The sequence below is a fragment of the Myxine glutinosa genome, chromosome 5, assembly GCF_964187855.1.
Source record: "Myxine glutinosa chromosome 5, kmMyxGlut1.1, whole genome shotgun sequence".
Taxonomy (NCBI): Eukaryota; Metazoa; Chordata; class Myxini; order Myxiniformes; family Myxinidae; genus Myxine; species Myxine glutinosa.
The window spans coordinates 207,408,202-207,423,796 of record NC_136265.1 but is presented as its reverse complement, the minus strand read 5'-3'; the positions used below and the strand labels follow the sequence as shown (position 1 = coordinate 207,423,796).

Below are 15,595 nucleotides of genomic sequence, written 5' to 3'. Positions count from 1 at the left end.
TCTATCTCTCATGGTATCTATCTCTCACGGTATCTATCTCTCATGGTATCTATCTCTCACGGTATCTATCTCTCACGGTATCTATCTCTCACGGTATCTATCTCTCACGGTATCTATCTCTCGCGGTATCTATCTCTCACGGTATCTATCTCACGGTATCTATCTCACGGTATCTATCTCACGGTATCTATCTCTCACGGTATCTATCTCTCACGGTATCTATCTCTCATGGTATCTCTCTCACGGTATCTATCTCTCATGGTATGTATCTCTCACTGTATCTATCATCCATGTTTCTATCTCTCTCGGTAGCTATCTCTTACTGTATCTTTCCCTCACGGTATGTATCTCTCTCGGTATCTATCTCTCATTGTATCTTTCCCTCACGGTATCTCTCTCTCTCGGTATCTATCATGCGTGTTTCCATCTCTCACGGTATCTATCATCCGTGTTTCCATCTCTCACTGTATCTATCTCTCATGGTATCTATCTCTTACGGTGTCTATCATCCGTGTTTCCATCTCTCACTGTGTCAATTTCTCTCCATCTTCCCGTCTTTTTCCATATCTCTTTTTCTCTACCTCTCTTCTTCACTTCTTCTCTGCCGCTCTTCTTCTGCTCTTCTCTTCTACTCTGTCTCGCTTTGTGCCTTTTTCTCTCCCCACCCCTATCTCTTTTTCTCTCCCTCTCTCTCTGACCCCCTCTCCCCTCGTTTATATTCAGACCAAAGGACCACGGTGGAATTTTTTTTGATTCGGACTTTGCAAGAGGCATTATGAGTCTGCACACACCAGAGAATCCTCGTTCTTCTCCTGTACTCTCCATGCTTCTCAAGAACGATATAAATGGCTGCAAACGAGGGGGTTCTCCACCAGGCGAGAGTGTTTTCCAGAACTTGAAATGTGCTGATGATGCAGAAACTTCCACTGGACAAGCAAATAGAGGACCATCCAACATACCTGCCTTTACCGATCCCCTGAACAACACTCGAGCTATTCTTTGCGCCAATCCTGGACACTGTGGTGGGGGTCTTTCAACACATTGTCAGCTATTTGCTGTGGCCCCTGATTCATTTGAGCATGTGCACCGCGCTAAGCGTGCTCGTGTTGAGAACATTATCCGTGGCATGAGTGGTTCTCCCGGAAGGCAGATGGAAAATGCTGGCAACAGTGACTTCAATGGAAATGCCTCTCCACCGTGGGGGTCAGAGCCGTTGAAGTTTGGGATGCTGCAGCAAGGTGTAACAACATGGTGTCAATCTTCATCTGTCGATGAATTGGGTTATGAGGATATGCAGGCATTGAGAGAGAATAAACGAAAGCAGCGGATTCCACAGCAACAACACAACAATATGGCAGGTGTTGCTTGTCGGAAGACATCTGATAGACGTTCACAGAGGGCCGAAGAGCGCAGGCAGCTTCAAATGCAGCTCGAAGAGTTGCAGCTTCAATTGCGGCAGCTGCAGGAAAGGTTGCGGAGGGCCTATAGTGGGCCTGGCACAAGCAGGAGCGGTTCAGAGGCGGAGGAGAGTGACGATGCATTTGAAGATGAGGACACTGAATGTTGCCTCAGAAAGGAACATTTGGGGAATGGTATTAGAGATGGGATGACGGCATGGCTATGCCAGCGCCAGAGTGAGGACTTCGCTGACATGTTAAAACGCAGCTTGCAGGGATCATTGGCTCAGGTTGTTGACGCTGTGGTTGAGGTTTTTGTTGGTAAAAAGCCTGTATGTAATAACTCTGCTTCTACATCGAAATCTCCAAGCAATCTCCAAAAGTACGGGTCAGCATGTGGCACCTCAAGCAGTACACTTCCTGCCTCAAGCAGTGAGCAGCACTCTCGCAAGTTTACCAGTGAGCCCAATAAGTCAGGCCAGCAACCAACCCTAAAGCACAGTCCACCGAGTGATCAAACTGAGGCGCTGCCATTGGTTGTTCGAAAACCGTCTCCGGATCAGCCTCACCTTTTGCCTTTGGGTCAGTGCCTTGACAGCCATGTTCTGCCCATGGTGCCCACGCCATTGCCAATGACTTATCACGCACCAAAGGGGAACCAGAAGAGTCGGATGTTTCAAGGTTCGACCTTTACAGCATTAGACATTAAGCCTGCCCAGTGTAGGGCAACTACCTTTCGTTACGCAGGCGGCACTTCTGACACAGTTCAGTCGGCATCGAGAGATTTGCTTAACAGGTATCATGGCGAGGCTTCAGGCCATCGGGGGCATTCTGCAAGTAACTGCCTTGCATCATCTCCAGCGTCTATCGGATTCATGAGTGACAAGCACCCCTTTGTAAAGGGTGAGAACTTCCAGCGTGGCGAGATTCCCGACATGTTACCAAATGCCAACACTGCAATATCCTTTTTAATTCAGCTATAATTTTTGTTAACGATGCTTTTCTTGTATGCCTGCCAGAGCAATGTTTGTAAAGGTATGTTTGGTTGGTTTTGAGATTCCCTTTCTGCTAGATCACCTGTTTTTGCTTTTTGTTAGTCATTTGTTGAATCTTTTTGGATAAAACTTTAATAATCATAAAAACATTGTCGACAAGGTCTTATCAGTTTAGCCCACCCATTCTCCCCCCTTTTATTTGTTGTTTTAATTCACATAATAGGAAATGAAACTTCTTTCAGGATGTGCCTATTGAAACGAGGAAGTGTAATTGAACACCTTTATCCTAACCCTAACCCAGGTTCCTCTTTAACTCCAGGTTGAAAAGTTGAAGCAACAACTTACTATTACGCATTGTAACCACAACTTGAGCGAGAGCAAGAATCATTTAAGATAACTAAATTATGATTGAAATACATATATAATGCATTTTTCTTTCCATTATATACTTTGCTCCTAATAGGATAGACCACAGAAATAGAATGGAAAACACAGACATCCAATTTACGAAGAAACATTACAGCGGAAGGAAATATTTCACATTTCACTGGCAACACTTACCTTGATCGTTTGACTGCCTTTGATGCTTCTTCTTCCTCTTCTTATGTCCAGTTTCTTCTTCCTCTTATGTTTCTTATGTCCAGTTTATATCTTCCTCCTCTTATGGGAGGAAGATATAAACCGGACATAAGATAAGTCAGGATATAAGATATAAGATAAGATAAGATATAAGGACATAAGATAAGATATATCTTCCTCCTCTTATGTCCAGTTTCTTCTTCCTCTTATGTTTGACCACAGAAATAGAATGGAAAACACAGACATCCAATTTACGAAGAAACATTACAGCGGAAGGGAATATTTCACATTTCACTGGCAACACTTACCTTGATCGTTTGACTGCCTTTGATGCTTCTTCTTCCTCTTCTTCTTCTTCTCTTCTTCTGCTTCTACTTCTGCTTCCTCCTCTTCTGCTTCCTCTTCCTCTTCTTCTTCTTTCATATTCAGAACATCGCTGTGGCTCGCATCATCCACTAGAGGCACATCCGTGCTGCTGATGCAGTTCCCCCTGTAGGTTGGAGCAGGATTTGGAATTTGGCCAGAGATTTGGAATGTCTCCTACTACCTTTGATGCAGGCCTGGTCGGTTCACAATACTTCAGCTCTGTTTTTGAGGTTCGCTTGGATGTGTTTCTGTGCTGCGTTGACGGTTAGCGGCCTCACGATACAAAATATATAGCCAACTCTAACCCCCTAATAACACAACGCCCACCACCATAACTGCTCTGGACTTTAAGTGACGTCACTTTGCATTAATCGTAGAAACAACGTTCCTGTAAAATAGTTCCAAAGACAATGTTGTTGGTACCGGCTAAATATAAGATTCGAAAACGTAGCGAAAAGCAAACGAGAACGACACTCGGTATATCACATGCCTCCGCCAGGCCAAACAGTTTACGTGTTGTATCCCACTGATAGGCCGGATCTGCATCTGTACCTGAACCAAAATCGAATCGGCTTGTTGTTGTTGTTGTCACTTGCCCAACTCATCCACCAAGTTTCGGCTAAATCCATCCACAACCTTTTGGAATATCCTGCCATATATCGGTGTTAGCCTTATCTCTCAATGGTGAAGAACCACTTGAAACATTATCGGATCAGATTCAGGATCCGGATTTTCACCAACATCTCATCAATTCGTCCTTGTCGCACAACCAACCTGTTCCAAATCAAAACTACAATGGTACTTGGATACCTCTGCCAGTCTGAACAGTTTGTTTTGTATCCTCCTGATAGGCCGGATTTGGATCCAGACCTGAACCAAAATCGAATCGGATTGTTCTCGACACCGAACCAACTCGTCCACCAAGGTTCGTCCAAATCCGTCCACAACGTTTTGAGATATCGTCTTCACAGACAAACTAACAACAGACAGACAGGAGTGAAAACATAACCTCCATCTACCTTCGGTGGTAGAGGTAAACTGTAAACATTTCTGGAGGTCTTACTGTAGTTCTTCGGTATCAGTACAGTGGCTCCGTTACTTCACTCGTGTACCTGGGAACGATAGGGTTGCACAAGTGCACTTTTTAATCCTATTGTGAACCACACCTGGAGTCCTATTCACAGCTCATGCTTATCTGAACTATGGCATAGAATAACTTTATTTATTTATTTTTATATTTGGTTTTGGGCGATTTTGAATGCTGCTCATCTCACGTTGCCCTGAGCAGATTAAAAGTCAACCACAATGTGTACCATGTAGACCAGACCAGACCACCACCATCCCAAGGTCCATCGAATGAGTCTGCTGCATTTCAACGTCATAATGATGGTAATTTTTCTGAGTGAAGCTGAGTTGCACAAGATTATTTCTCAAATCCTCAATACAGCTGTCTTCAGCTATATTCAAAGCCACAACTTCGAGGAGGCCGGTCCATCGTCCTAACCACTCCACCACCATACGCAAATTCGTATTTAATAAATTCCTATTATAAAAATAAATTCATGAACATTCGTCCTTCAATCGAGATTGACAGATGACATCGGCCATTCTTCCTGGTGCGTGAACAAGCAGGTGGAATATCCATGGAAACACGGTGGGCCGAAGTTGAGTTGCCAAGCAAATCTCATCTTCATTTCTTTCAGGCCTCTATCCTTTCGAGGCTAGTAAAAGCAGAATCAGGTGTGTCTTGCCTCTGTGAGCAGGTGGCTTACAGACTGGCTGAGCCTTTGCGAGAGACCTTGTGATGACCTGTGCTGATAAAGAAGGATGTTATTGCGTGCAATTCGGGCAGATGGCGTTTGAATAGGTTGGGAGGAGGGATGGGAAGGGGTAGAAAGGTGGGGGTGAAGAAGAGTATGATAATAGAATGAAATAATGCTGAAGATGTTTCGCTTAATCCGCAAGTAAATGAGGCCTATTTTATTTTCAGCAAAAGGGAACACAAGTTGCTTAGTATTAATCTTAAGGAAGATACAACTACTTATTTTTCATCAAATGTACCGTAAGGCAATAAGCGAGCTCTTCTTCATGTTGTCTCCCGGTCATTGCCAAGAACATGGCCGGAGTCAGCTCGGTGGTTTTTGAAAATGCAAGCGTCATCAATGAAGGGTTCTCATTTATCCTTAAGTGTTAGCAGATTGTAATCGGGTGTCTATGTTCGCTACCTGCCTCACACACCTGCTCAAACATCTCCGGTTTCAGACAACATAGTTGAGATAAGTCATTTCTACCTGAATTATTTCCCTGACCTTTAGCTAGCGGCGTCAGTAACCGAGTAACTGGGGCAAGGCAGTCAGTTTAATCAGGCTCAGATCTGCACACACAGCAATGTTCTAAGCTTGTTTGCAAAAGGTTTTTTTTTTGTTTTTTTTTGTTGTTTTTTTAAACATGAATCACCGCACACAGACGTTTCCTCGAAGAGACTTTTTATTTTTATTGCTGGTGTAAACCTGATATCCCTTTGTCTCACAAGAAGTGCTGGAAAACAGTACATTTGCTGGGATCAGTGTTACACATATCCATTGCATTGAGGTCTTGGGTCTCTAAACTGTTCTAAATTTGGTTGTTTCCGAAATTTGAATTTAACCGCACTTTTTCCCTGATCGGCTGTAATTATGTTATCTTTAAGCCATCGTACAAGCTACAAATCGACGGTATGGCTACAGTTTTGTGCAGGTTCTTTCGTTATCAGAATTTTAAACGTGCGTGAAAAACCTGATGTTTTTATTGCATTAAATAATTGTTTACAAAACCTCGGCTCCTGGTACAGCGAGGTTATTTGTTTGTATATTTTATTGCTGTACAGAACAAAACGTGAAGGCACAATTACTGTGATTAGGAACCCATTGCTAAGGGGACGGATAGTATAATAAGGTAAGCATTAGTCTCGATACAATGGAATTAAATAACAGCTATGACTAACGTTGATGACGACAGCCACCAACTGGGGCCTTCTAATACTATCGCAACGAAATAATAATAATGCTCAACTTCAGTATAGCAAGTTGATAGCTCGTTACAGCCTTCACAGAGTTCAATTTGAGTGAAATTGTCAACATGGAGCCAGAGCAAGCAGGAGGTGCAGCATCTTGAAGCATGCAGTCCAGAGTTGATGCCGATATGGATGTTCCATCTGGTATTCTAACTCAAATAGACACCGTCAATAAGCTTAACATGATAAGGATGGCAACCATCATGAGACGTGCGAGTGTAGTGTAACTCAATGAAGAGAGAACCAGAAAGAATCTGAAAATGCAAAGCCCGTCTGCATCCGTTTGTATTCAGACTTCTTCCTCTTCCGTACGCTCAAAATAAAGAAAACAGTTTTTAAAAATACAAATTGAAAATTTTTAATATTATGCAGCCTTGAACTTTGTGCTTTAGATCTAAAAGAATAATCAGCTTCTAGATTTGTATTGGTGAACCAATTCTGTGATCCAATATGCAAATTCTTAAAATTTCAGGTCAATTGGAAAAAGATAATAAGCCAAAAGGTGTGGTGGCTGCAGTCTTATGGGTTTCAGCCATCTCAACAGGTATTCGCTGATATGCTTGCACCGAATCAAGCTTTGCAAATACTCGCATCCCATGTAAGGTTGAAGTGAAATCCTGCAGGTAGCATATGGAGTAGCAATCGTGGATGGTGCTGCAATTGAGAGCTCTGGAGTTGCCACATGGACTCCAGTCACTCGGCGTCTTCTTCTGTACCATATGCAAGGGGGGGGGGGGAGAACATCACTGAACTTCTTTCATGTTTGACTGTAGGGAAGGTGCTCTTTTCTTTAAAGGCTTCATTTTGTTTTCTGTGAACATAGAGATGATGTGCTTTACCAAAAAGCTCTAACTTGGTCTCATCTGTCCACAGGACATTCTCTCAGAAGGATTTTGGCTTGTTCAGGTGTGTTTTGGAAAACTCCAGTCAGGCTTTCTCAGCAGTGGGCTCCTCCTGGGTCTCCCACCATAGAGCCCCCTTTCAATGAGTTGGCGACAGATGGTGCAAGTTGAAACTGTCGTACCTTGTGTCTGAAGGTCACCTTGAATCTGTTTGGCAGTTGATCGTGGTGTTTTCTCCACCATTCGAACAATCCTTCACTGCGATCTTCGATGAATTTTCTCTTGTGGCCACGTCCAGGGAGGTTGGCTACAGTGCCATGGGCCTTAAACTTCCTGATAACATTGCGTACGGGGGACACAGGAACATCAAGGTCTCTGGAGATGGACTTGTAGCTTTGAGATTGTCCATGCTTGGCTACAATCTTGTGTCTAACCTCCTCAGACAATTCTCTGGTTTTCTTTCTTTTCTCAATGCTCATTGCGGTACACACAGTGACACAAAACAGCAGAATGACTCCTTTTATCCATTCAAACTGATTGAATGAGTGATTTTTATATTGGAGGCACCTGCAACTCACCACAGGTGAGTTCAATTCCAAAGTAAAGGAGAATTACCTGCTTGAAATCTAATTATTTCTAACAACTTCTGAAAGGTTCCAATAATATTGTCCGGGCCATTTTAAGATTTCTGTCTGGAATAAGCTAAGATTTCGTAGGTTTTTCAGCTTTTTTGTTTTGTTCCACTGAAAACCAAAGAAATACATATGTGGATCCCAAAATATTTTTTCATTTCAACAATTTTCTGGAAGAAACGGGGCATTATTTGAAAAAAGTGCAAGGGTGCCAATATTTTCGGCCACGACTGTACAACATGTCCTCAATGATCCCAAATGTCCCCACTGATACCGATTGTCATAATTGCTGAATCTATTAGCTCTTGCAATCAAAATCATTAGATTTACCCCATGTGATGGTCATCCTTGTACCATGGACCTGCAAAAATATAACAGAGCAGGGAGGTTTGACCAAACGAACAGACCAGACATGGACCAGACATGGACCAGACCAGACCAGACCAGACACGACCAGAGCCAGTCCAGCTACAACCACAATAACTACTATTTTTTTTAAGTATGGACATAATCCCAATAATAAATAGCACTCAAATCAATCTTCCAGAAAATGCTCGTGCTTCTGATACTTGCATATGAATTCCTTAGTCGATCAGGTTGTTCTTATCCAAGTAATGATTGTTACCCTGCGCATGTAATGTGAAAGGCAGGATAAAGCAATTGGTTCACTTCTGTCTGTCTGTCTGCCTGTCTGTCTGCCTGTCTGTCTGCCTGTCTGCCTACAAACGTACGTTTATGATCAAGGAACAACTTACAAATACGTTTACAAACTTTTAGTATACAAAAAGAAAACCCCCATTAATACACCCCAAATCCACCTCCTTCAAATTCCGTTTTCTTTCCTGAAGGTCCTTGTAGTGTCGATCTTGTTTATCCCGTGTACCCTGCCACAGCCCTCTCCCTTCCACAGATCTCCCGATGTCCCTGTTCTCTACTGGTATTGTGATTCCCTCTCTCTCCCCTCTTGGCTACTGCCCCCTTTATTATATGTTCTATGTGCTCGCTCTTACACGAGCCTCAACTTAGTAAACAAACAAAAATAAATTCAATTGAATGTTATATATTGAACACGAATTGGAATACAAACCTGGACTTTAGTATTACGTTGACTCTGTATTCATCCTGATCACGCATGCGCAGAGAGGAGTGACATAATATTTTTACTTTGTCTACCTGCCTGCCAGTCAAGCAAAATTGAAAATCGTTCCAAACAGGAAACTTATTGTTCTTAAGGACCTTATAAAGGACACAAACAACAGGCATGAAGACTAATGTAACGTGTTAAAAGGTGGTGTAAAAGACGGTGCATCAATGGCGGTAAACTAGCAAAAATTTTCCTACAACCATTAAAATCTTATTATTTTTTTCAATTGAACTATATATTTGAACATTGTAGAATCGCCTTTTTTGTTAATTTCAAAAACTTCCATTTAGGCAGACTTGTAAAAAATATTCATGTCCTGAGGGCAGAGTACCTATGAGAAAAGCTATAGGAATAACTGTTTATTCTCCCTGAGGGCAGAATAACCGTTTTTAGATTCTGCATTCTAACAGATATGGTGGTGATGAGTGTTATGTGGTTACCATCACGTCTGTTATGCAAGGCTCATGAACAAAACGAACATAGGTCGTGCTCGTAAATGCAAAGCCAGAGTTTAAAGGACTCCTCCTATGTCAAGACATAATATGACCCTACTGCAAAGCCGCAATGAGCCAGCGAAGCCAAAGCCTCTTGCCACTATTTTACCCATTACTATGGCATCAGTAGGTTAGGTAGTTGGTAGTAGGTGGGTGTAGTAGGTACCGTACCTAGTTCAAAATGACACCATTTGCATTCTGGATGAGATGAAAATTTATAAAATTTCCTTCTTGATTAATTCGGTGAATTCCGTCTCAACTTCGGATATTTCCGGCCGTGAAAAACTATCCCCTGCGGCCGCGAGATTTCTAAAAAATAATTCTTCGTCAATTTTAGAATATTTGACGCCGTTTTCACCCTCCGAAACGTGGTAAGAAGCTTTTTTTGAAATAATTTTTCAAATGCTCGAATCTCATTGGTTCCGGTGTTTGGTGACGATTTTCGTTGAAGATAACCAGGGCCCGTGCGGGCCCGGGGAACGAGGTTGGTCTTAAAGTATTTTAATTACAAATTAGAGGTGCATAAGATTGTGAATCAAAAAAAGACGGATGAAACAAACTCCTATTGAACTTTTTCGCAATTTCTATGCATACTTCCGCATCCGCAAGATGGCGGCCTCCATGGAGAGATTTGGTGCGTCAAAGCTTCGAAATTCTCTAGGGATCCAGCAAAATCTGGCTTTTCAACATAATACGCGTTCATTCACAACACCGGCTTCGCCGGCTATAATCATTAATTTAAGAAATAAATCTGTGTACAGGTTTTTAAACACAAATAACACAAAGGACATGTGGACACAGAAAAAGGAGATAGACTTTCAGAGTTCTGTCATTTCTTACTGAGGTCTTGATCTCAACATGCAAGTTACATATGTGAACTTAATGCCAGACATTGAGTGGAGTTGAGCAGCAACGGATGAGAGAGAGGTTTAGAATGAAATTTCTCCAGCACGATGTGTCGGAATGCTGGGTATACCTGTCAATGCCCAACTTCCAGGCAAGTGGGAGCATGGATTCCACGTCACCTGAGCCACGGCATAGTGAAAAGACCGCTCAAGGACGCTCAATCTTGCCCATATTTTGTCCCAGCACCACTTGCTCCAACCCTTAACTTTGAGTAGCCACAGCAACAGGAGGTTCTCAGGTGTCTTTGTTTCACCACTCTGAAATGCGACAAGTTCTGATGCCATCTGTGTCAACTATTCTGCACTTAGATTGGATATTTAACAATTTTGATGGTGTCCGTGGAGTTTCCCCTCACTGTGACGGCCGAAAACAATCATGTTGTTATCATGATGTCATCCATGTTATTCTCGCTGATCCTCTTCCCTGATATTGACCACAGCAATGTACAAGACAAGCCAAAAGGGACAGGCCTTGCCTTGCCTGAATAATTAATGCAAAACAGTGGCAACGATTACAAGTTGCATTCCCCCATGGAATCTCGGTGTTTAATCTTGGAAACTCCCCAATCTGAAATCCCATCCAAAATGTTATAATCTCCTCCACCTCCACCCTAAAATCATAATATTGGTCTACATTTATTCCATATTGCATCTTTGTGTCCTGCACACAGTCGCAAGTCCTACGCCGCATGTAAATAAAATGCAGAAGTCCTTATCCTCCTACTTTGGCATTGCAGGGTTTCATTTTAAGGGTACAAAGACAAACCTACACCTGGCTAGTGGGCAGGCCGGAGAGCAAAGAATGTTCCAATAATGCAGGAATGGTGGCCAGTGCTTGGTGATTTTAAAATACGTGGTACTTACTTCACCAGGAGGCACAGTAACTTCACCAGGAGGCACAATAACTTCACCAGGAGGCACAGTAACTTCACCAGGAGGCACAGTAACTTCACCAGGAGGCACAGTAACTTCACCAGGAGGCACAATAACTTCACCAGGAGGCACAGTAACTTCACCAGGAGGCACAGTAACTTCACCAGGAGGCACAGTAACTTCACCAGGAGGCACAATAACTTCACCAGGAGACACAATAACTTCACCAGGAGGCACAGTAACTTCACCAGGAGGCACAGTAACTTCACCAGGAGGCACAATAACTTCACCAGGAGGCACAATAACTTCACCAGGAGGCACAGTAACTTCACCGGGAGGAACAATAACTTCACCAGGAGGCACAATAACTTCACCAGGAGGCACAGTAACTTCACCAGGAGGCACAATAACTTCACCGGGAGGAACAGTAACTTCACCGGGAGGCACAGTGTCAGAGGAGTCACATTAATACACCACCGACTCAACGAGCTGGGCAGGTGCAGTGGATCCAGCTGGAGATGTCCGATGGCCCAGGGATAGGTTTCAATATAGGAATTGCATCATGTGACTTTCCAGTTGCCTTATAGTGGACGAGGTAGAGGTACTGAATGGTGGGCGAAGGGAACGGATGTTGGTGAAAAAGGTGTCACGAGAGCAGATATTTCTTCCGGGGTTATATATAATTCCTGTCATTGTTATGCTCTTTTCCTTACACTTGGTTATTCATGGGATTTTGAGAATATAGCCATCTTTGGATTCCTTAACTTAATTGCACCTGCAGGAAGGCCTCACTCCAAACCATCTGAAGAAGGCCAAGTTGATGTTTTTCTACACAAGATATCCAAGCTCGAACGCGCTGAAGTTGCATTTCTCCGATGTCAAGGTGAGAGGTATCCCTGCGTTTATTGCCGTCCTTGACATTTACGCTATTCCAACAGTGACACAACCGCAGTGCAAATGCCGTATTCTCCACATGGTCATTTCGCGCACGTGATTTTGGTAACAAATTGCTAATATATCTCTTTGAATGCCCCAACAAATTGACAAATTTTGTGGTTTTACATCACATGAGCTGTTAGTATGTACATTGTACATACTTGGTTTCAGACAAGGTTGATGTTTTCCTAACCACATCCAGAAGTGTATGCCATCAGGATTAGGAAGTGAGTTGCAGAAACAAGTACAGGACAGGTGTATTTGCTCTTTGTGGTGATGGCTGTTGCTAGGGCTAACTTGTTGTTAGGGTTGGCTGTGGACTTGTGTCTGATCTTCCCGAAACCAATATACTAAAGTTCGGAAACACACATTACTAGCCAAGGCTGCAGAGGAAGTAAGATTGCCTGCTCGCCTCGTCCACTTCCTGTTGATAAATTAGGCCATCAACGTGAATTAGGAAAATTTCCTAGATTGATACGTCTCGTAATATTTTGCAAGTAACCAAACATGTGATCCATTGGGCCTGCATAACTTGGATGATCATTGTATTAACAAGTGACTATCATGCTAACTGTAAACTTTAATTGTTCTGGATTACAAACATGTTGGAGTTGCATGTGAGGTCAAATGTACAATACAATTTGATAATCTACACTGAAGGAAGTTGGGGTCGAGACCTTGCTTGTAAAAAATATTCCTGCCCTGAGGGCAGAGTATCTATGAGAAAAGCTATAGGAATAACAGTTTATTCTCCTTGAGGGCAGAATAACCGTTTTTAGATTCTGCATTCTAACAAATATGGTGGTGATTAGTGTTATGTGGTTCCCATCACGTCTGTTATGCAAGGTTCACGAACAAAACGAACATAGGTCGTGCTCGGAAATGCAAAGCCACAGTTTAAAGGACTCTTCATATGTCAAGACATCTTGGCAGTTAAATAATGAGTAAAAAATAGAATGAAAAAATAATAAATAAAATAATGTAAAAATAAAAATAAATTTTTTTTTTAGTAAAATAAATAATAAATAAATAAAATAAGAGTAAAATAATGAATAAGAATGAAATACGTGCCCATGTGGTGGTTACTTCCTGCTAGGCTTGTCTACATTTAAAAGATTTTTCTTCCTTGGCCATGGCACCGGGTTGAGGCAAAATTGTGTGTTAATGGATGCAGCTGTGACTAAAAGGAGAAGCATACATCCTTGTGTGTGTCACGCTTTATTACCCCGCACGTGCAAAGGGAAAAGCGGGGTTAAGCAATTGGTTCAGGTCCGACTGTCTTATCAGTTTATGACCGAGGAACGACTTATTTAAATCGAATGTTGCATTTTGAACACGAATCGGAACATGAATGTTTCAGATGGAAAACACAATTTATTTAAAGGCAAAAGTGTATTTTTTTTTTTTGTTCAGATACAGAGAATCAGATGAAGTTATGAAACATCTCTCGACGTTTGTAAATGGGCTTATCTACGGTAATGGGGTATATTTGTATTACATGGAGGACAAAAAATGAAGCTGATGAGCAGATTCTCATTTTTACATATTTCATTCTTTAGAGTGCACACTATCCAAAACTATAAAGATAAGGATATTTTTTGTCAGTTTTGGATAAAGTTTTGTCAGTGACAAATATTCTGAACTTATTGCCCCACATTAATTATTTGTTTTTAAACCAAATACTCATTGAACACCTTTAAAATACATCATAATGCAGCTTTGCAATCCATCAGTCATGTATACCGTAAATTTATCAAAATCGAGAGACTTTCTGTTGAACTGGATCTGCATAAACCTACCTGCCATAATATTGAACATATGGTAACGTTGGTAACGGGGACAGAATGCAATTCTACATTTTGCGATCGTTTTGTTCGCAAACGATCATCTCTTCACGCAAAAAACATCTACAGCATAATGAAGCCGGTGTTCTACACAATTGTAAGAACTTGAAAATATGAATTAAAATTAACAACAAATCAGTGAAAACCTATCTTTCACGTTCGTAATTTCGGGGACAGACGCCATAACGAACGCGCACTACATTTTTGAAAATTCAGAAAAAATATTAAACGACTTCAAAAAAAAAAAAAACGCGATAAGTTTACTTAATGATGTTGTAATTATTATTATAGAGATAAGGGAAAGAACTTGACCTCATATATGTGATTCTAATCATGTTTTATTTTGATATATGTTGGCGTGTCACGTTTTCACCCTTTTGTAGGAGGGTGGACATGGAACTTCATTTGAAATAAAAATCCAACGAAGTATTTTATTTGCACCAAACTATCTCTGGTATCTCTCCAGGGTGTGCCACATCTGAATTTAATATTTTGTACGACAAAAAATCATTGTGCTTTCGTCAGTTCAGTTAACAATAGAGGCATGCCACAAATGTCCCAATACCGTAGATAAGCCCAAATACGGCCGCCCATGCTTGTAAACCAGGAAGTGCAAAAGCTCCAAACTTTGATCATTTTTATCCTTTGTAAGACAGATATAACACAAACTCGGTGGTGTGATGGAGAATCCGCTCCGACTCTCGGACATCAACGGTTCAACCTTGGCTCAGTCACACCAAAGACTTTTCAAACGGTACGAGCTCCTTCCTTGTTTGACGTTCAGCATTTAAACGGTTGTGAGCGTGGACAATCCTCATAGGTTAACATCCATGGAGATAAGAAACTTCCTCCTTTAGAAATGCACGACTGGGTGCGATGAGAAAGGGATTGCATTGTTGTGGCCTCACTGATACCCAGAGTGCTCCGGGAAGTGACAGCACTTCCCCCAAGTTTGGTGTGTGTGTGTCGTTGGTTGTTAGCTCCATATGCGGGTTTCAGAAGGTGGAACGTAGTCCATCCAGTTCTCAAAGTATACACCTCCGTATCAGCAAGGGATCGTGATTCATGGACCAGTTCGTGAAGTTTTCTTGTTACCTGCGCCACCAAAGGTGGATGGAGGTTATGTTTTTCTCAAAGTTTTGTTCCGAGGGCTCTTTCGAGCATCGCCACTGAGCCCCGGACAGATTCTGAATGTCGATCGTTTGTCGTAGTATTCCCAGGGATTGTTTTTAAGATCTCTGTTAAGGTTCTTCGTTATCATTCCCGTTGCTCTAATAATCACTGGTACAATTTCAGCTCTCTTCAGCTTCCAGGATCTTTTCACTTCATTTTTGAGAAATTGGTATTTGGTCATTTTCTTGAGTTCTGCGTTGTTTAGGCCAAAATTGATGGGATCATCAGGTTTTACGTCAGCATTATTTCCTTGTTTTCAGTGATGGAGTTTGGTCCATGTTTCCACGAGATTTCTGGAACTGGGATATCGAGACTTTTGCTGATATGCCAGTGGATTACTTGACATACTTTGTTGTGTCTTTG

The 15,595-nt window shown here is 42.0% G+C and overlaps 1 protein-coding gene across 1 annotated transcript in view; it reads left to right on the top strand.

The window, feature by feature from the left end:
• LOC137426454 (uncharacterized) overlaps nt 1-15,595 on the top strand; it is a 147,181-nt gene that overhangs the window by 4,811 nt on the left and 126,775 nt on the right. The window contains exons 2-3 of the mRNA XM_068115002.2: nt 724-2,356; nt 12,055-12,162. Coding sequence (XP_067971103.1) covers nt 776-2,356; nt 12,055-12,162 — 1,689 coding nt within the window. The 5' untranslated portion in view covers nt 724-775. The remainder of the gene's footprint in view (nt 1-723; nt 2,357-12,054; nt 12,163-15,595) is intronic.